Source organism: Etheostoma cragini, chromosome 1, assembly GCF_013103735.1.
Source record: "Etheostoma cragini isolate CJK2018 chromosome 1, CSU_Ecrag_1.0, whole genome shotgun sequence".
NCBI classification, from domain to species: domain Eukaryota; kingdom Metazoa; phylum Chordata; class Actinopteri; order Perciformes; family Percidae; genus Etheostoma; species Etheostoma cragini.
Window position 1 is genome coordinate 19,046,622 of NC_048407.1, and position 23,881 is coordinate 19,070,502.

At 39.5% G+C, this 23,881-nt stretch overlaps 2 protein-coding genes and 1 long non-coding RNA gene across 3 annotated transcripts; 1 reads left to right on the forward strand and 2 right to left on the reverse strand.

Annotated features, from left to right (window-relative positions):
- Positions 1–4,583: 4,583 nt before the first annotated feature.
- Positions 4,584–15,210, forward strand: LOC117945031. The gene is made up of 3 exons (XR_004656723.1): positions 4,584–4,659; positions 8,918–8,919; positions 15,200–15,210. It is a non-coding gene; the product is annotated as an uncharacterized LOC117945031 (long non-coding RNA).
- Positions 4,760–7,207, reverse strand: clec3a (C-type lectin domain family 3, member A). The gene is made up of 3 exons (XM_034872240.1): positions 6,955–7,207; positions 6,783–6,869; positions 4,760–5,626 (listed from the first exon to the last, which is right to left on the reverse strand). Exons 1-3 carry the CDS (start codon positions 7,064–7,066, stop codon positions 5,229–5,231), a joined length of 597 nt encoding a protein of 198 aa, XP_034728131.1. The 5' UTR covers positions 7,067–7,207; the 3' UTR covers positions 4,760–5,228.
- vat1l (vesicle amine transport 1-like) lies at positions 10,635–23,727 on the reverse strand. Its single transcript, XM_034872232.1, has 9 exons — positions 23,249–23,727; positions 22,493–22,622; positions 22,063–22,278; positions 21,462–21,604; positions 19,941–20,044; positions 18,452–18,507; positions 18,109–18,303; positions 15,653–15,736; positions 10,635–12,637 (listed from the first exon to the last, which is right to left on the reverse strand). Exons 1-9 carry the CDS (start codon positions 23,461–23,463, stop codon positions 12,539–12,541), a joined length of 1,242 nt encoding a protein of 413 aa, XP_034728123.1. The 5' UTR covers positions 23,464–23,727; the 3' UTR covers positions 10,635–12,538.
- Between the last annotated feature and the right edge of the window lie 154 nt (positions 23,728–23,881).

Below are 23,881 nucleotides of genomic sequence, written 5' to 3' on the forward strand. Positions count from 1 at the left end.
TTTGAGGGACTTTATTAGTCTAGTTTCACAGTGATGCTCTTGTGCTAGCAAATCACTACATTTGCTCAGATTTAACGGTTTAGTGGCGCAGTGAATCAGAATCAGCACCAAGTAAATGTGAAGACATAGAAAGAATTTGACTCTGGCTTTTTTGTATGGTTCTAAAAAGTACATAGACAAAAGGTATTTACTTTGATACTTTTTGAGATAAAAAAAAGCCAGAGTCAAATTAGTTGTATGTGTTTACACTTGGAGTTATAAACTGGGGAAGACAGACAACAATGGACAGGTGATTGAGGAGCTAATGAATGATAGGAACATTGTTTGTTTGAATGATGGCAGAAGGACAAGGATTGATATTAGAACTGGTAAAGAGTCAGTATTAAACCTCAACATTTTGTTCAGTAGAATGGCTCCGAAGTGTGAGTGGAAAGCGCATGGAGAAGGTACTACTGGAAGTGATCACTACTCAATCATATTTAAAATGAATATTGATGTAAGGTTGAGCACAAATTATATTCATGGAAGGTGTATTTTCAAAAGTCAGACTGGAAAAGATTTATGGAAACAAGTGATTCGTATATTAGTTCAGTCCAGGAAACAAATTATGTTGAAAGAAATGAAATTGAGATGGCTGCAAGGGCTACAATACCAAAAAGTTCAGGAAAACTAGTAAAAAAAAAAAAAAAAAAAGCGGTTCAATGGTGGAGTGTTGAATGTTTAGAGATAGTTAGGGAAAGGAACAGAGCTTTGAGCCTGTCCACAAAGGGACTGTGAGGAGGTGGACTCAGGAGGCTGGGTGCGGAGGCACTGCAGGACTGCTTTGAGTCTACAGATTGGGGGGTGCTCTGTGAGCCACATACATGACCGACTGTATCACAGAAAACATCAAATTCTGTGAGAACATCATATGCCCTCCCGGACTGTACGCTCCTTTCCCAATCATAAACCATGGATCACCGTGACCAGAAAGTTCTTCTTAACGAGAAGAAGAAAGGTTTCAGGTCTCAGCTAAGGGAAGTACAGCACAAACTGCGGGATAAACTGAGGGAGTTTAAAAACACCTACAGGAGGAAGCTGGAGGCCAGTTTCCAACAGAACAACATGACGGAGGTGTGGACAGGGATGAAAGAGATCCCAGGGTGTGGGGGGAGAAGAAGACAAACACCAGGCAGCCAGGAGAGAGCAAACAAGCTAAACTGTTACTTCAACAGTTTTAGCTCACAGCCATTCCCTGCTTCCTCTTCCACTCAACCAACCCCCTACACCCCCTCATTGCCCCCCCCCCCCCTTCTTTTGGTCCCACACCTCCCCCTCACCCCCCTGTAGTCAGCCCAATCCCCCCACCAGTACAGCATATTTTCTCTGCCCCCACCGACACTTGACCACCCCCTTCCTTTACATACATACCTGGCCAGGTGAAGAGACAGTTGGAGGGGCTTTACCAGCGCAAGGCTGCTGGCCCCGATGGCATCAGCCCCAGGGTCCTGAAGACCTGCGCCAGTCAGCTGTCTGGTGTTCTCCAGTATCTCTTCAACTTGAGCCTGCAGAGGGTGCTGCTGCTGTGGAAGATGTCCTGCCCTGTCCAGGTCCCCAATAAGTCAAATCCATCTGCCTTGAGGACTACCGCCCAGTGGCTCTTACAATCCATGTGATGAAGGTGCTGGTCTTGGCCTACCTGAGGCCGTGGGTGAGTTCTTCTCTGGACCCTTTACAATTTGCCTACCAGCCTCGTCTGGGAGTGGACGACGCTGTCCTCTTTCTTCTGCAGCAAGCTCTTTTGGACCTGGATGGCGGTGGCGGCACTGTCAAAATCCCATTTTTTTATTTCCCCAGTGCATTTAACACCATCCAGCCACTGATACTAGGTGAGAAGCTGCAGGTGATGGGTGTCTGTGCATCCATAGTCTCCTGGATCACTACCTGACAGACAGACTATAGTTTGTTGAGTGGTATAGGGCCCCCACAGGGGACTGTGCTGTCTCTTTTTCTGTTCACCTTATACACCACAGACTTCCAGTACAAGTCAGAGTCATGTCACCTACAGAAGTTTTCTGCTGACTCTGCAGTTGTTGGTTGTATAAGTGATGGACAGGAGGGAGAGTACAGAGCGCTGGGGGATGACTTTGTGGAGGGGTCTGGAAAGAACCGCCTGCTGCTGAACGTGGACAAGACAAGAGAGATGGGGATTGACTTCAGGAGGAAGGGAACAGCTCTGCAGCCCCTTTGCATCCTGGGAAGAGACGTGGGCATGGTTGAGGAGTACAGATACCTGCATGTCAACACTGACAACAGGCTGAACTGGAAAACCAACAGCACTGCTGTTTACAAGAAGGGGATGAGCAGACTCTATTTCCTGAGGAAGCTGAGATCCTTCAGCGTGTGCAGCAGAATGTTGGAGATGTTCTACCCGTCTGTTGTGGCCAATCCGCTCATCGGAGCCAGTGACACAAACAGACTGAACAAACTGATCGTGAAGGCTGGTTCACTGATTGGCTGCAAACAGGAGACATTTGAAGCTGTGGTGGAGAGGAGGTCTCTGGACTAACTGTTGTCTATCATGGATAACCCCGACCACCCTCTCCACCCCACACTGGTCCATCAGAGGAGCACCTTCTCTAAGAGGCTTCAACAGCTTTGATGTCTCACAGATTGCTACAAGAAATAATTCCTACCACAGGCAATAAAACCTGTTAACAATTTATCACTGGGTGCTAGATGAGACTCTGAGACATCACAATAATGCAATAAGTGCAACCTGCAAAATACGTTTATTTACATATTTTCATAATATTTAGGCAGTTGCACATTTTTGTATTCACAACTTGTTCTTGTATTTTATCCTATTATTATTTCAAGTATTATGTATGTATATATTGTATCCCATAATTTCATTTATATTTATATTCTGTGCTGTGTGACTGATTTTGCTGCTGTCAAAATATAATTTCCCATTTTATTGGGATAAATAATTATCTATCTATCTTTTAGAACATAAAAAATAACTCATAACTTTCAATTTGAATATAAGCAAGCACATGCAGTAGTGAGAAGGAGTATAAGGCAAGGGGAAGATCATACTCGAGGGATCATTGTAGCTCAATAGGAAGTAATATTTATATAAGTGATGTATGGAGAAAGATCAAGAAAGTGGAAGGGAATAGAATAGAGTGGAGTTATCCAATTCTTTCAGATGGAGAACAGTTGGCTATATCAAACCTAGAGAAAGCAGACATGATGTTGTACACACTGAGTAAGGTAAAGTTCCAGTAATCTATCAGAAGAAGCCGAGAAAACATGCTAGTAATCCAGCATATTCTATAGACCAATAGCTTTAACCTCTCACTTAGGTAAATTAATGAGAAGGGTGGTAAATGGAAGACTAATGCACTTTATTGAAGAAAAAGGGGTTGATGGCTAATTGTCAGAGTGGCCTAAGAAAGGGGAGAAGTGCTATTGATTCAATCATATGTCTTGAGGATGAAATAAGAAAAGCACAGATAAATAAAGACACGGTTGTGGCAGTATTCTTAGACATGGAAAAGGTATATGACATGCTATGGGTAGGTCTTTTAATCATGATGCATATGCTAGGAATTGGAGGAAATAGGTTTAACTGGGTAATGGACTTTTTAAATAATAGAAGTATTCAGGTGAAAATAGGGACAGAAACATCTAGAAGATGTTTGGTAGAAAATGTGACGCTACAAGGTGTAGTTATTAGTCCATTGCTATTCAACATAACGAGTGAAAAGTTTTAAATTTCTTGGTGTGTTTCTTGACACAAGACTTACATGGAGGGAGAGCATATTTCAAAAGTAGTAGGCTAGACAAATGTAAAAGGGCAATGGATTTAATGAGATATCTTGCTGGAACAGAATGGGGAGCAGATGTAGCATATTTGAAGCAAATGTATGTATATTTAATTAGAGCAAGAATTGAATATGGGTGTTTGGTGTATGGATCTGCAACCAAGTCAGTCTTAGCTGGATTAGATATACTCCAAGCTAGGGCACTGACCCCCAGGTTATAGCGACGGCCTGTTGCTTGAACCAGAGCCAAACACACTGGCTTGAACTACAGATTTTGGTTCCGCATACGGAAGTGTAAAGAAGCGAATCGAGAGAAAAACCCGCCCCTCTCTCTTTCTTTCAAATTCCGACCGAACTAAGATTAAACTAAAAAGCTAGGCATTGCTGACCAAATATTTAAGATGTGGTTATTGTATTGCCTATTTCTCGACTAAAATGTTTTCAGAAACATATTTCCGTGCACCGTTTGACTGAAATCTTGGATGTATTAAGAGAACCGAAAGACGATGGTGAACAGGAAGTGGGTGCTTTACTGTTTCCCATGTTGCAAAAACGGAGGCTAAAAAACAAGATGAAACTGTTAAACTAGGCCGCGCCGATCAAATATAAAACCACATTCCGTTACTGCATTGCCTATTTCTCGCCTAAAATGTTTTCAGAAACATATTTTAGCTTACCGTTTAACTGTATGACGAGATTGTTTGTTACCAGCCGACCGCCATTGTGTCGAGCTCGCATTACGTCACTTTAACTGTCTACGCACTCAACAGCGGTGCGGTGTAGTGCATTCTGGTAGTTGAAGGTTTTCTAGCTTTTGAGCGAATGGGAATATCATAGCTTCTTTTCTGTTTTCTTTAGCCATGTATTACATGGCTTTTAGCACCAGTTAAAACAATGTTTGCGTAATTATACAGCATAGACAGCCCAGTTGTATGAAATTACACTCATTCCAGCGGTAAAATACTTTTTTAATAGAGAAAAATAACTGTGAAATTCTGAAAAGTGTATGTACAAAATTGTAAACAAAAGTTGTAACAAAACAACCAATTTTACATTCTTGTTTATTTCTATGTAACATAAAGTCTTACTTAGTTCAGTCATCACCTGGGGATTCGGGATATGCAAAAGTGAATATGTATTCTGTTATCTGTTAGAAAACAGAAACCATCTTTCAGCTGATTAATAAGGATTACAGTTACTACTGTGTGTGTTAAAGCTATTAAGCTATTATTAGCTTTTAACAACCTATTTAATAATCATTGAGACAGATTTAAAAAAAATAAGTCATGTTTCCATTATGAATTAGCGCAGATTTGACAACACAACAATTTAATGAATTACTTGCATAGATGATTATCAAGTTCAGAAATCAGAAATACTTTATAAGTTGCCAACAACCTATCTGGTCCTGTCTTCTCAGGGAATTATATATTCACAGATATACTTTTTGAGGCTGCGACACACCTCATCGTACCACTTTCCTTGTGCAACCACTGAAAGAGCAACACAGCTCTCCCTCTTTGTTCCTGTGGGCTGCTTCTTGGAGCGGTCCCAGTTGAAGTAGCTGACTGGGAGGCTGTTGACATCAACATATTGGCCTTCTTTCACTATGTCTGCTACACCGATCCAGAAGTCCTTGGATCCTGGAGCACTCCTCTTTGCATAGTCTCTCAGGTCATTGTTTTCCATCATGTCCCGTGGCGTTGCAAGAGTTCCTCCTTGTGCAATACAGTCTTCATTTGCTTCATGGAAATGTTTGGGTTCCTCAATTGTAAGATAACATTTTCTGTGAGCTTTGATGCCGCGGAGACAGACTGAAAACACAATGCACTTCCATCATTAGTGAACTGAATTATAATGTAGAACTATATGGTGGTTAACGAGTTTTAAAAAACTATTGCCTAGTTTAGTTTCCTCAGTAATAGAAAAAAGATTATGATAGTCATTTTACAAAAACATTTTTTGTTCCCCCTTTTGTCAGAATCTTTGGCAATTCATGCAGCCACATTCATTAACTCCAGTCTTGTATAAAGTACTTGAAAGCAAGACTTAAGTAAAAGTACAAGTATCTTACCAGAAAATGACTTTGGTAGACGTTAAAGTCACCTTTTTGAATATATTGCGTAAAAGTCTTAAAGTATCTGATATTTACTGCACTTCAGTATCAAATGTAATTTTTTGATATTAAATGTACTTAATTATTAGAAGGGAAAGTGTGGGCAAATAAAACTTTGAATCTGAACTTTATCATCGTTTCCTCATAGTAAAGCATCAAATATTCAGGGTTTCCACATTCTTCTTGAACATCAAATTCAAACAACATAATTTAATTTTTTTTGTGAAAAAGAATCTTTCACCCCAATGTGCAAAAAACATCACTTGCAAGTAACGAGTTACAAAGATGCTTAGGGGAAATGTGGAGTAAAAGTATACATTTTATTAACTCATAGTTTAGAGAGTTCACAGTGTGAATAGTGAGCTGTAAGTCGGCCAAGAAAGGAAAAAAGGGCATAATAGAGATTTAAAAAATAAAAACAATAAATTTGTAGAATTTTTATATGATCAACTAAGAGAAAAACACACAAAATAATGAGAAATCATCATAAGATGTTTTAACATTTCTTATAAATTGTGTGTTACCTACAATCTTCCCAATTCAATTTTACTTTATAATCTAATGGCTAATATGAGTGCTGCTGCCCTCTGCTGGAGATTCAGCTCAAAATTTAGTTACCAAGTTACTAATTATCTCTCTCTAAATTAACAGGTAACAGTGAGGGAAAGCACCATGAGATAATTATAATGCAATCTAAAACCACAATGAATATTATTAACCAACCAATGTCCAATAATTTATTTCTTCTTAACCCACTTTTTAACAAACATTCTGAGGAGTGCAGTAATACTTATTAATCTAATATATTACTGCCATTTCCTCTGACTTTAATCTTTCTTTAGGTAGGGCAGTACCTGTCTGCAACGCTTGCATCTCCTTCAGTGAATTCACCTCCAGCCACAACCTCTCAAGCTGGGACTTCACATCATCTTCTTCTGCAGCTGCATCTCAATGAAGAGGCAAGAAAAACAGGTCAGATGAAAATCTATGGCAAGCACGTTATTTATTAGCTGTGTGTATAGTTACCTCCGGACTGATGTGGTAACACAGCTTTCCTGGTGCGAGATGGGCGGCTGGAGCTGAAGTGGAGCAAGGAGAAGCAAAGAACGAGGAGGACAGAGAGGGCCAGACGCGCCATGTCTGAAGCCAGTGGATCCTACAGTGACAGGACACACCTTTTACTGCCGTAAAAGGAACCAAAAACCCTGCAGGCAGCTCAATAAATACCGGCCCTTCTGTATGCCTTCCTGGGTACTCTCCTTGCTTTGGCTCCGACTCTGTTTTTGTCCAAACATCAGGAGGAGGTGAGAGAGTTATACATGCAGAGTGGCAAATAATGATTTCCTTGTGTCTGGCTTTTGATAAATATTTACTTGGGACAAGGTACACTAAACAATATTCCCTTTCATTTCACAAACAAACTGGAAATTCATTGACTGCTTCACATTACAGTTTTCTTAAATACATCCATTTTCCATGTCAGTGTTGAACATGCCAAGTCACTTTTTAACAAGAAAAATAATCCAACAAATGGTTGTTAACTTAGAAAATGTATAACATTCTTGTACACTAAGTGGTATAAATCTACACTAATAAAGGTCTCATTTACAACATTCAGTAAATGCTTTTTTACAGTTTTGATCACTCAGATTTCCAGTTGCATAATATTTTTAAAATAAAGCTTCAGTTAAACTCAAAGAAAGTTCAATTCTCGGCTCTGGTGCAGGCAAAGCTATTTTTAGAGTGAGATGTATACAGACGAGAGGGGTGAGCTAAATAAGAACTAAAATTACAGCCTCACGGTTGCAGGCCTCTGCCAATCAGTCAAGTTGTAGTTTACATCAATGTCTTACCAGATTCATATATTACATGCAGTGACTTTGTAGGATGGTTAGCACTATGTTGACTATTTAAAAATTGAGTACAAATGGCTGACAGAGAGCTTTGCCATATGATGCAACAACAATCGCCTAAAGCTCAATATCAGCAAAACCAATGAGTTTGTGGTGGGCTACAAGAGGAACAGAAACTGTCCTGGTTATCATTCAGAGAGAGGAAGTAAAGAAATGGACTCATACAAGTATACCTTTGGGTCCAAATCAACAAAACAAACTGGCCTCTCCGGGAACCTTCACCTTATCGTGGTGGAGGGGTTTGTGTGTCCCTATGAACCTGAGGGCTGTGCTGTCTGGAGCTTTGTGATCCTGGTAGGGTCTCCCATGGCAAAGTGGTCCCAGGTGAGAGGCCAGACAAAGAATGGTTCAAAAACCTTATGAGTCACGAGGAAGCGACAGAGTGACCCTGCCCTGAGGAAGCCCGGGGCCCCTGTCTGGATCCAAGCCAAGATAGAGGGCTCATCAGCAAGCGCCTGGTGGCCGGGTTTGCCACGGAGTCTGGGCGGGCACAGCCCGAAAAAGCTACATGGCGCCCCTTCTCTCTCCATCCCATGGGTCCACCACCTGTAGGAATCGCTGGGGTCTTTGAGGAACTCCTAAATCCAGCTAACTGCCCTCTTTGGCAGAGGCAGAGCTGGAGGAAGATAAGGGATTATCAATTTTCCTGGTGGAAGTCGCTGAGGTAGTTAAGCAACTCCACAGTTGAAAAGCCCCAGGGATTGATGAGATCTGTCCAGAAATGCTGAAAGCTCTGGCTGTGGTGGGGCTGTCTTGGTTGACATGCCTCTTCAACACTGCGTGGAAGTCTGGGACAGTGCCTAAGGAGTGGCAGACCGGGGTAGTTGTTACCGTCTTCATAAAGGGGGACCAGAGGGTGTGTGCCAATTAAAGGGTTATCACACTTCTCAGCCTCCCTGGTAAAGTCTACTCTAAGGTGCTGGAAAGGAGGGTTCGGTCGATAGTCGAACCTCGGGTTGAAGAAGAACAATGCAGATTCCGCCATGGTTGTGTAACAATGGATCAGATCTTCACTCTCGCAAGAAACCTGGGAGTATGCCCATCCGGTCTACATGTGTTTTGTGGATCTGGAGAAGGCGTATGACCGGGTCCCCCGGTAGACACTGTGGGAGGTGCTGCGGGAGTATGGGGTGAGGGGGTCCCTTCTCAGGGCCATCCAATCTCTGTATGACCAAAGCAAGAGCTGTGCCAAGGTTCTCTGCAGTAAGTTGGACTTGTTTCAAGTGAAGTTTGGCCTACGCCAGGGCTGCGCTTTGTCACCAATCCTGTTTGTAGTATATATGGACAGGATATTGAGGCGTAGTCGGGGTGGGGAAGGGTTGCAGTTTGGTGGGCTGGGAATCTCATCGCTGCTATTTACGGATGATGTGGTCCTTATGGCATCATCGGCCTGGGACCTTAAGCACTCACTGGATCGATTTGCAGCCGAGTGTGAAGCGGCTGGGGGGAAGATCTAAACCTAAATCTGAGGCCATGGTTCTCAGCAGGAAACCAATGGAGTGCCTTCTTCAGGTAGGGAATGAGTCGTTACCGCAAATGAAGAAGTTCAAGTACCTTGGGGTCTTGTTCACCAGCGAGGAGCAGGAAGGGAGATTGGTCGGAGATTCTTCGCAGCGGGTGTGGTATTACACTTAATGTATTGCAGTTTTGTGACGAAAAGAGACCTGAGCCAGAAGGCAAAGCTCTCAATCTACTGGTCAGTTTTTGTTCTTACTCTCACCTATGGTGATGAAGGCTGGATCGTGACCAAAAGAACGAGATCCAGGGTACAAGCAGCCGAAATGGGTTTCATCAGGAGGGTGACTAGCGTCTCCGTTAGAGATGGGTGAGAAGCACAGTCATCTGTGAGGAATTCGGAGTAGAGCCACTGCTCCTTCGCGTCAAAAGGAGCCAGTTGAGTTGGTTCAGGCATCTAGTAAGGATGCCTCCTGGGCGCCTCCCTAGGGAGGTGTTCCAGACACATCCAGCTGGAAGGAGGCCTCGGGGAAGACCCAGGACTAGGTGGAGAGATTACATCTCCAACCTGGCCTGGGAATGCCTTGGGATCCCCCAGTTGGCGCTGGTTAATTCGGCTCGGGTAAGGGAAATTTGGACTCCCCTGTTGGAGCTGCTGCCCCCGCAACCCGATACCGTATAAGCAAAGGAAGATGGATGGATGGATGGATGGACTGGACTCACAACATTGATGCCCTCTTCAGGAGGGGACAGAGCAGACCCAGATCCTTCAGTGTGTGCAACAGGCTCTTACATATCTTCTATCAGTCTGTATAGCTAGTTCTCTCTTTTTCTTTTTGTTCTTTTTGTTCTTGGTGTGCCGGTCTGGTAGCATCAAGGCTTGGAGGTCAGCAGTCTGAACAAGCTGTAAAAGAAAGCCAGCTGTTCACATGCTTAGCCAAAAGAATCTATTTTAATAGAACACAAAGTTGTAGCCATGACAGGAGACAATGCTTTAAATATGGATGTTGATGTAAAGAATCCACAAATTCTAAAACATGGATGCTTCCCAACATCTTTAGCACAGAAGATAAGTCTCACCAATTCAAAGGAAATATAATAGCCCATATTTTGTACACCAAGAAAACATTGTTAACATCTCAAGTCCTCATGGAGTTCATGAAGGTAAACTTATTACATGAACCCAAAATTAAATATTTACATGATATATTAAAAGAGAAGAGGGGCAACTTAAAAGAAATAAAATAAAGTCATCTACAAAGGGACCTCAGGGACAGTGACAGAACTCATACCATGTAAAATATGATCAAATATTAAACCAAGACAAAAACTCAATCGTACTTTGCAGATATTTATTCAAGTAAACCGAGCTGTACTCAAAGAAGGTACACAACAAAACTGACAAAAATATGCGACCACCAGTGAACCAAAGTATACCAAGGAATGTCGTGAACACACTACAATGCTAAACACCTCTTTTAACAATTTTTTATTTTAGACACAAGCCAATATGAATGTAAAACATGCACTCTCTCTCACTTTCTCTTACACACAAACAGGCCTGACATTAAAGGCATCAAAATTGAGACGTATTTCCAAAATGTCTACACATCATCCTTACTCCAAGTCTATAAATCAACTTCTAAAACTGCTTATTTTATGACTTATGTACACCCGATAACCCTGTATCTCTGTTTGTCATTCAACTTCAAAGCATGCAGTTTACCCAATAGTTTTGCTGTTACATTTTTTGTTTCCTAAAATCGCATTATTACAAAAGTCTTGTCTTGTTTTGATAGTTGAAAAAATAATTTTAGTTTCATACACTGGTTTCATTTGAGTGATTCAAGTAAAATAATAAATACTTCAGATGACTAGCCAAAGTAATATACACTGAAAAAGCAAGGCCAAAGAAATAGTAAAAACAATACAGTTTGTTTTTAAGTTAAAACATCAAAAATAAAAACAGATCAATTATTTGAATGTGTGAGTGTGAACATTTATTGTTTGTCAGCCGTTATTTCATTAACAACTCTCAGAGTAGAGCAGAGGGAATCATACTTAAATAAAGGAATACACAGCTTTACTCTGACCTACATCACGCTGGCTTTATACATCAGCTCATTGTGAAAAACTATTTATTCAGGTTGGAGTCTTATGGCACTTTTGTTGTGAGGCACCAGCAAGTAAACAACTTTAGTCAGACAAGCAAAGCAGAGACCCCGCAAACCTCCATCTGCAGTCTGACTGATCACGTCATGATCCTCCCTCAGACAATTCGGAATTTATCTTATGTTTTCTTGTATTTACATATATTCTTAGTAAATGTTGACCTTTCAATAAATGCAACACTGTATGGCGTATATATCATTTTAGTAAAAGTTCAGAATATACAGCGTAGAAGGAAAATATGTCCTCAATCCAATTAGTTACTACATAAACAGCTCTGGTGGTAAAACGTTTATGCACAGATTTTCGTATTTTAGTTAAAAATACCTTTTTTTGTTGGTTTGTTCAACGTGAACGAGGAAAGCATTTCAAGTACCAAACGATCGTTTGTTGCTCAAAGGCACTGGTGAACAAAGGTTGGCAACTAAGAATAAAAGAACATGCAGTAATCTACACACAGACTTTTATCTCTTGTGGCTTATACATTACTATTGTGACATGAGAAAGTAATTTAATATCTTGGTCAGAAGCATCGAAACATTGAGGGCACTTTCTCAAAAATATGGCAACCGTTTGCTTTTACAGCTGTCATCACGGAGGACAGGTGGAGATCAAATTATACTTTTCTATAACTTCTATAGTATAGGGCACTTATGTGCTTAAATCGTAAAGAGATAATGGTAGGCCAGCAGATTTAAATGCTTATTCAGTCAATAAACTGTTGGCAGTTTAATTAAATTGTAAAATGGACACAACCCTATTACCATTACTAGGTAGCATTAAATTACAACATAATCCCATAAGGATTATAATAATACTATGTTTAGAATGGCACTTACGCCTGTTGCTTGAGTGACAAACATGATGTTAGTCTTCATTTACCCAATAATTATGCATGAACAATCAACTGACAAACAATAGGTAACAGACAAGAGGCACAAACTTATATTGTACATCCATCCATTCATGCATACATGCATACATACATACACACACATACTGTACTACACAATACTTGTGTGTGGTTGGGTTCCTCTGCAGTCTCTAGGCATGTAAAGTGGGGTTTGAAGAGTTTAATGGATGAAAGGCATTCGCTCCTTGCTGTCATTGTCTCCCTCTGGCTCCTCTTCTTCCTCTCCTGCCTCACTGGTCTCTGTGCTGTCGCTGGCCATCTATTGGTAAAATATTATTCGACTGTCATTAACTGTGTACCTAGCTATCCAGACAGAGAAACAGAGGCGAACACAAATGTGATTTCAAGCAATACAGTAAATTTGTCCTCTACTAATGCACAGCTATATACAGGGCCTATACTTTCAATACAAGGTTGCTACATACACTCACCCAAAGGATTATCAGGAACACCTGTTCAATTACTCATTAATGCAATTATCTAATCAACCAATCACATGGAAGTTGCTTCAATGCATTTAGGGGTGTGGGCCTGGTCAAGACAATCTCCTGAACTCCAAACTGAATGTCAGAATGGCAAAGAAAGGTGATTTAAGCAATTTCGAGCGTGGCATGGTTGTTGGTGCCAGATGGGCCGGTCTGAGTATTTCACAATCTGCTCAGTTACTGGGATTTTCACGCACAACCATTTCTAGGGTTTACAAAGAATGGAGTGAAAAGGGAAAAACATCCAGATAGGGCAGTCCTGTGGGCAAAAATGCCTTGTTGATGCTAGAGGTCAGAGGAGAATGGGCCGACTGATTCAAGCTGATAGAAGAGCAACTTTGACTGAAATAACCACTCGTTACAGCCGAGGTATGCAGCAAAGCATTTGTGAAGCCACAACGCGCACAACCTTTAGGCGGATGGGCTACAATAGCAGAAGACCCCACCAGGTACCACTCATCTCCACTACAACTAGGAAAAAAAGGCTACAATTTCCAAGAGCTCACCAAAATTGGACAGTTGAAGACTGGAAAAATGTTGCCTGGTCTAATGAGTCTCGAATTATGTTGAGACATTCAGATGGTAGAGTCAGAATTTGGCGTAAACAGAATAAGAACATGGATCTATCATGCCTTGTTACATTGTGTCTGACCATGTCCATCCCTTTATGGCCACCATGTACCCAACCTCTGATGGCTACTTCCAGCAGGATAATGCACCATATCACAAAGCTTGAATCATTTCAAAGTGGTTTTTTGAACATGACAATGAGTTCACCCCACAGTCACCAGATCTCAACCCAACAGAACATTTTTGGGATGTGGTGGAACGGGAGCTTCGTGCCCTGGATGTGCATCCCACAAATCTCCATCAACTGCAAGATGCTATCCTATCAATATGGGCCAACATTTCTAAAGAATGCTTTCAGCACCTTGTTGATCAATGCCTCGTAGAATGAAGGCAGTTCAGAAGGAGAAAGGGGGTCAAACACAGTATTAGTATGATGTTACTAATAATTCTATAGGTGAGTGTATCACAGTGATGTTGATGAATTCACATCTTGATATTTTAGTGCAAAGTATTTGAATTCTACATGTTGTGTTATAAATAGAGACAGCACTCTATGGGTTGAAACACAGCTGTTTCCATTAACATTTTCTATTGGTTGATTGGTGCCAAGCAACTTCTACGCAAGACCCGCCCTTCAATAGCATTCACACACTACTATTGGCCAGGCATCCATGCTTACGCAAGGTAACGTAACCGGATTGGTTCAGGTCCTATTAGCGTTATACAATAGACAGTGAAAGAAATGGATCATCAGATCCCATTGCTCTGGAAGGAGACCAAGCACTTTTCCGGTGAGTACTGAGACTTACTGCGTATGGAGCTAGAACAGTGACAGTAACCTGGGGTATTGAAAATAAAATTTGGCATTGAAATGTGAAATATTGGCACTGAAAAATGTTGAGCTGATAAATCAACACAAACATCAAAAAGTAATACTCACAATCCTATTATATTGTTTCACTTTGACATTTATTTACATTATTATGATAGGTTTTTCAATGTCAATCTACATTTTGGCGTAGGAAGGAGGGGCCTGAGGGGAGGTACAAAGAGGGCTTGGTTCCGTGTAATTTACATAGGCTTTTGGCGAGAGACCGCACCTCCACAAGAATCTTCACAGATGTGGTAAAACCACCTGCCTGCACTTTGTTCCTCAAGTTCACCTCTCAAGTAAGTCTGTTCCTCTCTGCCATTTTTTTTTCACACGTTAACTTTTATTGTAAGCCTAAGTTGTGCTGTTTTGGCAGAGGTTAGCACATTTTTTTAAACTGTCTATTCATGTGTTTTACCGGTTTTTAATGCTTATGATTTTTAACTGTTTGTAACCGTGTTTTATATGCTTAACTGATTTTGTGTAAAGCACTTTGAATTGCCCTGTTGCTGAAATGTGCTATACAAATAAAGCTGCCTTGCCTTGCCTTGTTCTCTTAATATTTTTTGTTTCAATGCCACATTTAATTTTCAATACCACAGGTTACTGTCACTGTTCTAGCTCCATAATAACATAGCCAATGGCTAATCATGGCAAACTAAAATGCTAGTTAATATTAGTAATTAAACCTTAAAAGCCAATGTTAGACAAAACTGTCTGCAAGTTTCTCCTGACAATATGGTGTTTTGTCAACAATGCGAGAGTAAGTCCTTTGATTATGACACAATCGTTAGCCTATTTATTTTACAAAAACGAGCCCTATTTATTTATTTATTTTGCCTTATTGCTATCTTATCTACTCTTTCCTCTTCCTCTGTACCCTCGACCATCAAAGTCATGTAATACTTTAATTTTATGATTTTTTGTCATTAACATGTATGACTATGATTAACTTTCTCATCTTAGTTTTATATGTATCTAGTAATAATACTTTATATGATGCAGTCAGCTGTAACTGATAATTCTACTTTTATAATCTGTTCAGTGTGGCATTTTAGGCATAGCGTGTTTGTTGTGTCTCCTGTTGAATTCATACATTTTAAATTTGGTATTTTATGCTTGTTTATATCATAATATGGCATACAGATAGTTAACTATCTAATTATTTTTAAATTAATTCATCAGCGCCTCTTACTATAAAATAAGGGAAAGAAGTAAAGTGCTGTTGAAAAACATTGTAAATCGTTGTATAATTGCACTTTAGATTACGAATTTGAGAGCACTTGTTTTGATGTCTGCTTTCTGATAACTTCATTCATGCAATTAACTTTCAAAGTTAAAAAGTTACCAGAGGGGTGGGAGACTTCTCGACATCCAGAATGAGTTTTCCTATGTTGCCTCTGTCATGAATTCTCTGCATGGCCTCTTTTACCTGAGAATAAAACACAACACAACTTACTTTCAAGACTGTTTAAAAAAACTAAAACAAAAAAACAACACATACATACATATATACATACATCAACTTTGATATCTCAAATGAAATATCATTAAATAATGACTGTTGGCAATGACAACCATTTCCTGGTCATTACAGACACAGAAACACTCCCTCAGAGCAGCTATAATCTAATTTTACTCAATGAGAAAAGTATGAAGCACTTTGTTCTTCATTTTTCTGTATGAAAAGAGCTGTACAAATCAAGTCTGACTGGTTGATATCAAGCATGCAAATACACATGCTTCATTTCACCTATGATTGCAAGGACAAATACAAAATGATTGTAGACTTTAGACTGCTGTCTAAAGTAGGCTCTTATACCAAATAAATGATGTATCATAAAATTTAAAATTGAGTCACATCCTGCAAAAACAAATGATTTTTATATTCACATTCTTTAAAAAAAACTAACTTTAACATAATAAAGTCCTCAGCTCTGTAAAGAAGTATTATGCTCATATATATGTTTATTTTTGTTTAATTTATGTGAGTATGAATGAAGAAGTATGAAACTTTATACTAATTGTAATAAGGATGTTTATTGCAACTTTTACCAACTAGATACATTGTTTGAACACAGTGTTACACCAGAATCTCCTTTTTCAAACAGATTTAGGCAGTGAGACTTTCAATGGGTCATACTGTTAATCAACTAAAGTCTGATATAGGAGCAGGGTGCTGCAGTAATGAGAGAAGCAAAGCGAGTGCAATCAATTTCATGATTTACTCCAACTCAACAACACACCAGAGCTTTAAATCTTTAGTCTGCGATCAATGATCACATTATGGTAGAATCCAAGTGGAGTCTACATGGTTTGCATCTGCATGAAATCACCTACTATTAATAATTAAATGTGACATTTTCTCATCTACGTCCAACAACAATCTCTCGGCCCAACAACACACCTTGCAGGTCAAAACTTGTAAACAATAAAACAACAATCTTACTCATTAAAGTCAGACTCAATTGTGTAGATGAAAAATTAGACATCACAACAGATTACTCAGGATGCCGTATCTTGTTTTCTCATTACAGTCCACACAAAGACACAACTGAATGCATCCCTTTGTCTGGGATCCATTGTCACAAGCATTCATTTGCTAAAAGCAATAGCGGAAATCAAGCCAAGGGCAAAAATAGGTCGGAAACTCCAGCGCTATGCTGCTAGTTAGCAAGAAGGGATAAGATCCACTTATATTGTAGGTGTAATGGGGATTACCTGGTAGTTTCAAACACTTTCTGTGACAGTCTTTATGTAGTCTCACTTTAATTTTTTTTGTATCCTAAATAGCATTTACCTTGGGACTTTCAGGTGAAAGTGACAGATACATTTTTTACTAACTATAACTATTATTTGTCCAACAGCAGTGTTATTCTTTTCACTCCTGAATAAAAAGTTACAATGGTCAACATGCAACATGCCCTCTAAATTCTCTGTCCAGGCATATGAACAAATGAGGCAGGCAATGTCCCTCACACTGTATCCCACGCTATCCTGCCCTCTAATGAGATTCCTCATAGGCAATGGTTCCAGTGAATGGCCTTACAGATCTGCCAAATTTATGGACAATAAAAAACAGGGGAGTTTCCCATGAGAAATTGAAATCTGGAGATCAATCAGTTCTCTCTCTGACTGTAGATACAAAGTTCAGAATGACTTATTATAAGCTTCTTCTTATGGATTACCGGCACTGTCTCACTGTCTATCAGAATTCTTTGAGCATATTGCTTGTAAAGACAGAGGCATTAAATGCATTCTGATTTTACTGATGGAAACAATAAGGCAAATTGATTTTAGGACACATTTTATACTGAGGAAATGGCTGAAAATGGAAAATGAAAAAAGCCCAGTAAAACTGCAACCCACCATTGAATCAAAATAGAACTTTACTCCTATTTGCGTCAGCCCTTAAAGAATCAGAATCGAGAATAGATAAGAACTAGAATCAAAAAGGAAGAATCAGAATTGTAATCAGAAATGTTCAAATCCATACGATGCCCAACCTTCCTTATATTGCCTGTTGGGCTTTGTGTGGGTGTGAAATACAGTAATTGTGAAGATATAATGCAACCTACCCACCATCTGTGGAAGATTGTCCAGAAACAGCTGACAATGTCCCACATGAAGCAAAATTGACAAACAACAGATGACATGCTGTCCGATATGTTTGCATAAAATCTTCTCTTAAATCTTAAACCTGATGTCTCCTGTTTGTACAACCACTGTGACCATATCATTTTAATGTGCTAATCATTGACTTTATTCACTGTGTTAAACCCTCTTATCAACCCAGGTTCTTACCTCTTCCAGCGCCCATAAGGAGTCCACTACTGGCTTGATCTTCTTTTGGTCATAGAGACACAAGAGTTTGTCCATCACTGATTTTACAAGACTACATTTCCCGTGTTTAAAGAGGAGGTTGAGGAGTGAGAATCCCGCTATGACCTTGTTCTCTTCGTAAAGTTTAATAGGATTCACCTTCTCCACCTGCCACCACTGGAGAGAAAAAACAAAAACACAGAGAGACACTTCATTCAGAGTGACTCATTTGTGTGTGTGTTTCATTTGCCATAAAATTATGAAATGTTCATTGGGTAGTACTGTTTCCTTCAAATGTTCATGACAGACTGCATCTCTGACTCACAGATTTTGCAAAGCTGAAGAAACTCTTTGTTTCCCCAGTTACCATGTTTGACGCGCCTGAAAAAACAAAAATAAAAGGATTGCTGTATGCTGTGCAAAGGCTGGGCAGAAGTGATTGGTCAATAACAGGCAGCCACAAAGCATGAAGCGTGGATGTGGGAAAACAGTTGGCACCTTTAGACCCTTAGATCTGTGCAAGCATGCCATTGCACATATTATGTTTGGATTAAACTAATCAAATAATATCCCTCTAAATTTGTTACTTGATTCATGAGGCTTCACACAACAGAGATCAGATAAGTATGGTAGCTGTGAAGGACAATACATTTAATTAGCAGGCTTTGGATGGAGTATGTTTTATTTAAGTGAGCCTTACTATTTTACTCTCAGTCCGCCTGCCAACACATTTAATGAATGCAAGACTCCTCTTTAAAGGAATAGTTCGACATTATGGGAAATACTCGTATTGCTTTCTTGCCAAGAGTTACATGAGAAGACCAATACCACTCTCGTGTCTGTCCATAGAGTATGAAGTTTAAGCCAGGATTTGGTTAGCTTAGCTTAGCATAAATACCGTAAACAGGGGCAAAAGCTAGCCTAGCTCTGTCCAAAGGTAACAAAATCCACCTACAAGCACCTCTAAAGTTATTGGCTTTGGTAACAGTTCTGATCATAGACTCTGAGTTGGAAGGACCATTTAATAATATACATACATATATATATATATATATATGTATATGTATATATATATATATATATATATATATATATATATATATATATATATATATATATATATATATATATATATATGTATATATATATTGTCAAATTGTTGATTTCTTAGCTGTGTAATTAGCAGTATTATTTATTCCAGCACTCTTTGCGCTATGCTCCATAATTAAAATAATAATCACTATCATAATTATAATTTACCCCTGCATACTTTGCACTCTTCATTGCACTATTGCGTCAACCTGTCTATATCGTTTCTGTTTAGAGTGTGTGTACATTGTTTGTTTGTTTTGTATGAGTAAGCACATGGTGAGCAATACGATCCAAAGCAAAATTCCTGTGTCATGTGTCTTCATACCTGGCAAATAAAGCTGATTCTGATTCTGATATTGTAAATTTAAACCCCTGCAGGATGATTCAAGGCACTGCATCCCCCTGTCAGGTTCTAATGCGCCCTAGCTCTACATTATCCCTTATGTATCTTGTTTGCCAGACTTTTTCTTGGACTGGACCAGTGACTTCCTGACGGCTTGTTGTTGTCACCAGGTTTTATGGACAGCTGTTAGAGTGGTACAATCTACCCACATAACCCACCCAAAGAAGAAAAGCGTGTATCCCAAAATGTCAGACTAACACTTTAACTGCTAATAGTAAGGTTGTAAGTTGAAGTAAATTAACTAAACACAAATACAATGCAAATTCAATTATTTCCACTTTAAAAGTACTAAATCAAAAAGCATAGGTTTTGTTCCCACCATAGAGTACGTAGGTTCCCAAAGGCCTCAGCAGAGTCAGGCCTTTTGCTGTGTTCTCCCCACAAAGGCAGTCCAACACAATGTCTACTCCCTCTGGAGAAATCCTAAAACATCAACAAAGTAAAGCTTAAGTTTACTGAAAAAGAATTATTATTACAATTTAATTTACCAATAATTCTGTCTGAACATTAGAGCTATCTAGCTAAATATCTCAGCTTTCAGTTGAGATAAAGTCCAATCTGAGGTCAGCTTCGTACATTTACAGTGATACGGCTTTATTACCTTGTTTATATCTTTGAGCACAATGTGAAAGGGCATAACATATTCTATAAATCCATAAATTCAGCCTGTGAGTCTTACTGTGTAGCAGCTTCAGATTTTACCAATCATGGATTCATAAGTTATGAGCCTGGATTCTCTGGAGTATAACTCTGAGAAGAAGTTGCGGCATACAACCCACGTTATCTTTGGACTCTGGCTACAGTTTTCTTATAAATAACTTGATGTTTTGCAATGCCTACATTACTCCTTATTAGTGACATGCTTTCTATCATGTTACAAAAAAGGTTTAATGATGGCACACAGCATCAATGAGACATAAACGTTTGCCATACTCATCAAATGCACAGAAATTAAATAATGAACGGCATGTTATTATCAAGGCCACTACATTCTGCCTTGTGGCCCTAGATACCTGCTTGGCAAAACTGCTTGGTGGTCTTGTGATTCCCATGGTTTTTGCCTTTTGTAAAAAGACTAATTTAATTGTACTTTGCTCTTGATCCTGAGAAGAATGTGTGGGCCAGAGAGATGAAAGTCATTTAATCCCCTACCACTGTGGATATGTAGGCAGAAAAGATGAAACAATCACTGCTTGTGAAAAAATATTTGAAACCCCATGCATTATAATCTGAAAAATATAACCATAAAGCGTGTTTCATATATGGTGCATGTAACCTGATTAAATGACTCATAGGTATAGGCACAAATTGCTAAGGCTTGTGGAAGCAGAGGAGGCTGCATAGTTCTCTAAATAATCAAAAGCTTCAAAAAAGAAGAAAACATCACAGCATAATGGCAGTAATCCTGCATCATACCACATCAAATCTCAGGCAGTGTTTGCTACAAGGTGTTTTCTTTGTAGTGCAAACTGGCTGACAGTGAAAGGAATGTGTAGGGCATCAATGCTCAGCTCTAATTGGCTCAGTTGTTCCACATTGCCAGTGCAAACCTCAGCCCTACACAATGCTGCTGCTCTCTCAGATGAGCCGTGAGTTACCATGGGGACCACAGGCACACAAGACCAAATAAGGCAACAGGTAACATCTGCCTCCTCACACAGCCCTCTGCGCTCAGTGAACTCCACGTTATCACATTAGTGCACATGGATAACATGCTACAGTAACAATGCCTATTGATACCTTTAAATTCCTTTTTTAACATGAACAAATTATTGTGGAACTAAAAACAGACTCGTTAGCCTCAAATGAATCATAATACGAGAAATCTTTCTATGCTTACTTTTTCACTTCTTGTATATAATCAACGTTTCTGTCAAAGAGGTGAGTCACAGAGTCTCTGATGGCTGCGTGTTTGAAACATGAGGCGACCCCAAACACAGTGACATTAGGTACAGTGGAGCAAAGCTGAGCCACAGCTTGACCCTGAAAAAAACAAACAGTTGCAACAAATTATCTATGCTTGAAAACACAGCGGTTTAACTCTAAATTTACCAAGATCACACAAAGGCAACAGCATGTATGTAGGCTACACCATGAAATAATAATCAAACATTCATAGAAAATGAGAGGTGTAGAATATCTACATTGTGTTACTTATAATTAAATAGTTAAAACAACATTAACTGCTTTTAAATAACTGTTGTAAGCATTTTTGTAGTCATTCTGAATCTTAAATTACTCAAAAAAATGTTCAAGACATTTCATTAAGAAATTATTTAAAATCTGGTTAGTATATAATTTCATTTTGTACAGTGACATAAACAACAGATATTAAGTAATAGCAGGAAACACTTCCACTTGTAGGTAAGCAGTCAGTTTTAATAAGAGTTGGATAAACTCGTTCTTTGGCTTTGCAATAGTCATAAAAGAAATGGACTTACTACACCACCTCCTGCTGAGTGAACCAACACTGACATCCCCTCTCGCAGATTGGCGACCTCAAAGAGCATCATGTAGGCAGCCACAAAGTTCAGGGAGAATGCAGCGGCCTCAGCAAAACTCATTTCCTCTGGCATCTTGTAGACAAAATCCACAGGTGTGCAAACAACCTCTGCCCAGGCATTGTAGTTGACAAAAGCCATGACTCTGTCGCCTATCTGAAAGAAACATGTGAAACAGTAATTTGAAACAAGCATGTGCCACGAAGGACGACGTTGATGGTAGATTATAGATTCATTTTAATGGGTATCTCATTATTATTTTTACAGCGCGTTTCGAGTTTTGTTGATGCCAATTTGGTTGCTCACTGACTTTTAACATTCATTCATCACAGCATTAGGCTACAGAGGTCCAATCCTTAATGTCACTAACCTCAAATCCTGTTGTGTTTTCACCTACTGACTCTACTATTCCAGAGCATTCAAACCCAGGGACGAGAGGGGGTTTTGGTGGATTATCAACAGTTCCCTGACGTACCATCAGATCCAGGAAATTCAAGCCACTGCAACAAAGAACAATTAGGACTTTACAGTTTGCTGACATTAAATCCATCTGATGAAATATTTGAATGGAAATCAGGCATCTGAACTGTCTTCACCCACTGACAGCTATTCAATCAATAATACAAATACTTAGTATGAGCTGTTAATAAATTTAGGGATTAATTATGTCATTATTATCAACAATGAGTCAATGGCTATACACCTGTGAATGCAATGCAATGCAAGGCATTTTCTAATAAACAATAATATCCTAAATTTGAATCAGCCATAGGCTACTTAGCCTAGGTACAGCTGTAATCTTTTGCAGTAATTATGAGCTAATCAATACTTTGAATATGCAGGCATATCAAACAGAAATTGTTATTTAAAATAACTAAATCTGCCTGAAAAATGCTGGCTTGGCTGGCAACAGTCTGCTCTTCATGTTTGCTTGGTACGACTGGTTCTCCAGTCAACCAACCTGCTGCACTACGAAAGACCTGTAGCTTCATGACTGCAAAAATTCCTAATAAGATTCAGCGTTCAGAAATAGGGTGAAACGCGACCATATAACGGGGAGGCCGGAGCACACCACAATCCATAAGTAGCCTTCATATACAGTGCATCACTAAGTGTTTATATTTACCATGCTTTGACGCGTATTTTCACTTCACCGTCCTGCGGCTCGGGCATTGCCTTCTTGGCTACCCTGAGTTTGTTAAGACCTCCAAAACCTGCCAGTACCACCGCTCGCATTTCTTTGGCATTGCAGGACGATTCCACGTTTTCTGTTTCTTTCCCCACATTTTTGCCTATCATGTACTCGGTCTCCTCCGTCATGTCTGCTCCTTCTTTAGCCATGTTGGAGACCAGCTGCTCTGCTTCTCCGCTCCTCCTCGGGGTTCAGAGGGATGTGGTGTGCAGCCTGTGCACAGACAGGCGCTCTATGGCTGGTTATCCACGGCGGAGACTGAAATCGTACTGTCTACACTTTTATCCAAACATGCTGGGTGTAAGTTCTCGATCATCTTTTTTTGCCTTTAATTCACAAAGATGCTGATTAATTTAACTAAAGTTTGTCAAGCACAGGGTATATAATTCATCCATGTGTAACGTTAATGCATTTGCTTGCAGTTGGCTGAAGTATGAAGTGCACCATCTGCTGGCGAACGTATACGTATCTTTATTTAATTGCCTCTAATGTAGAGAATATCTTCTATAATGCAACGCATACTGAATAAAACCAATAGTGGTGCAACCATAGACTGGATATATATAT

Bases quoted from the DNA above. Each gene is read 5' to 3' on its own strand.
- clec3a (XM_034872240.1), bottom strand. From the start codon at position 7,066: ATGGCGCGTCTGGCCCTCTCTGTCCTCCTCGTTCTTTGCTTCTCCTTG. The intron at 6,870-6,954 runs GTAACTATACAC...ATTGAGATGCAG, and splicing joins GTTACCACATCAGTCCGGAG to CTGCAGAAGAAGATGATGTG. The intron at 5,627-6,782 runs GTACTGCCCTAC...TTGTGTTTTCAG, and splicing joins GATGCAAGCGTTGCAGACAG to TCTGTCTCCGCGGCATCAAA.
- vat1l (XM_034872232.1), bottom strand. From the start codon at position 23,463: ATGGCTAAAGAAGGAGCAGACATGACGGAGGAGACCGAGTACATGATA. The intron at 20,045-21,461 runs GTAAGCATAGAA...TTGATGTTTTAG, and splicing joins TATATACAAGAAGTGAAAAA to GATTTCTCCAGAGGGAGTAG. The intron at 18,304-18,451 runs GTGAGTCAGAGA...TTTTCTCTCCAG, and splicing joins TCTTCAGCTTTGCAAAATCT to TGGTGGCAGGTGGAGAAGGT.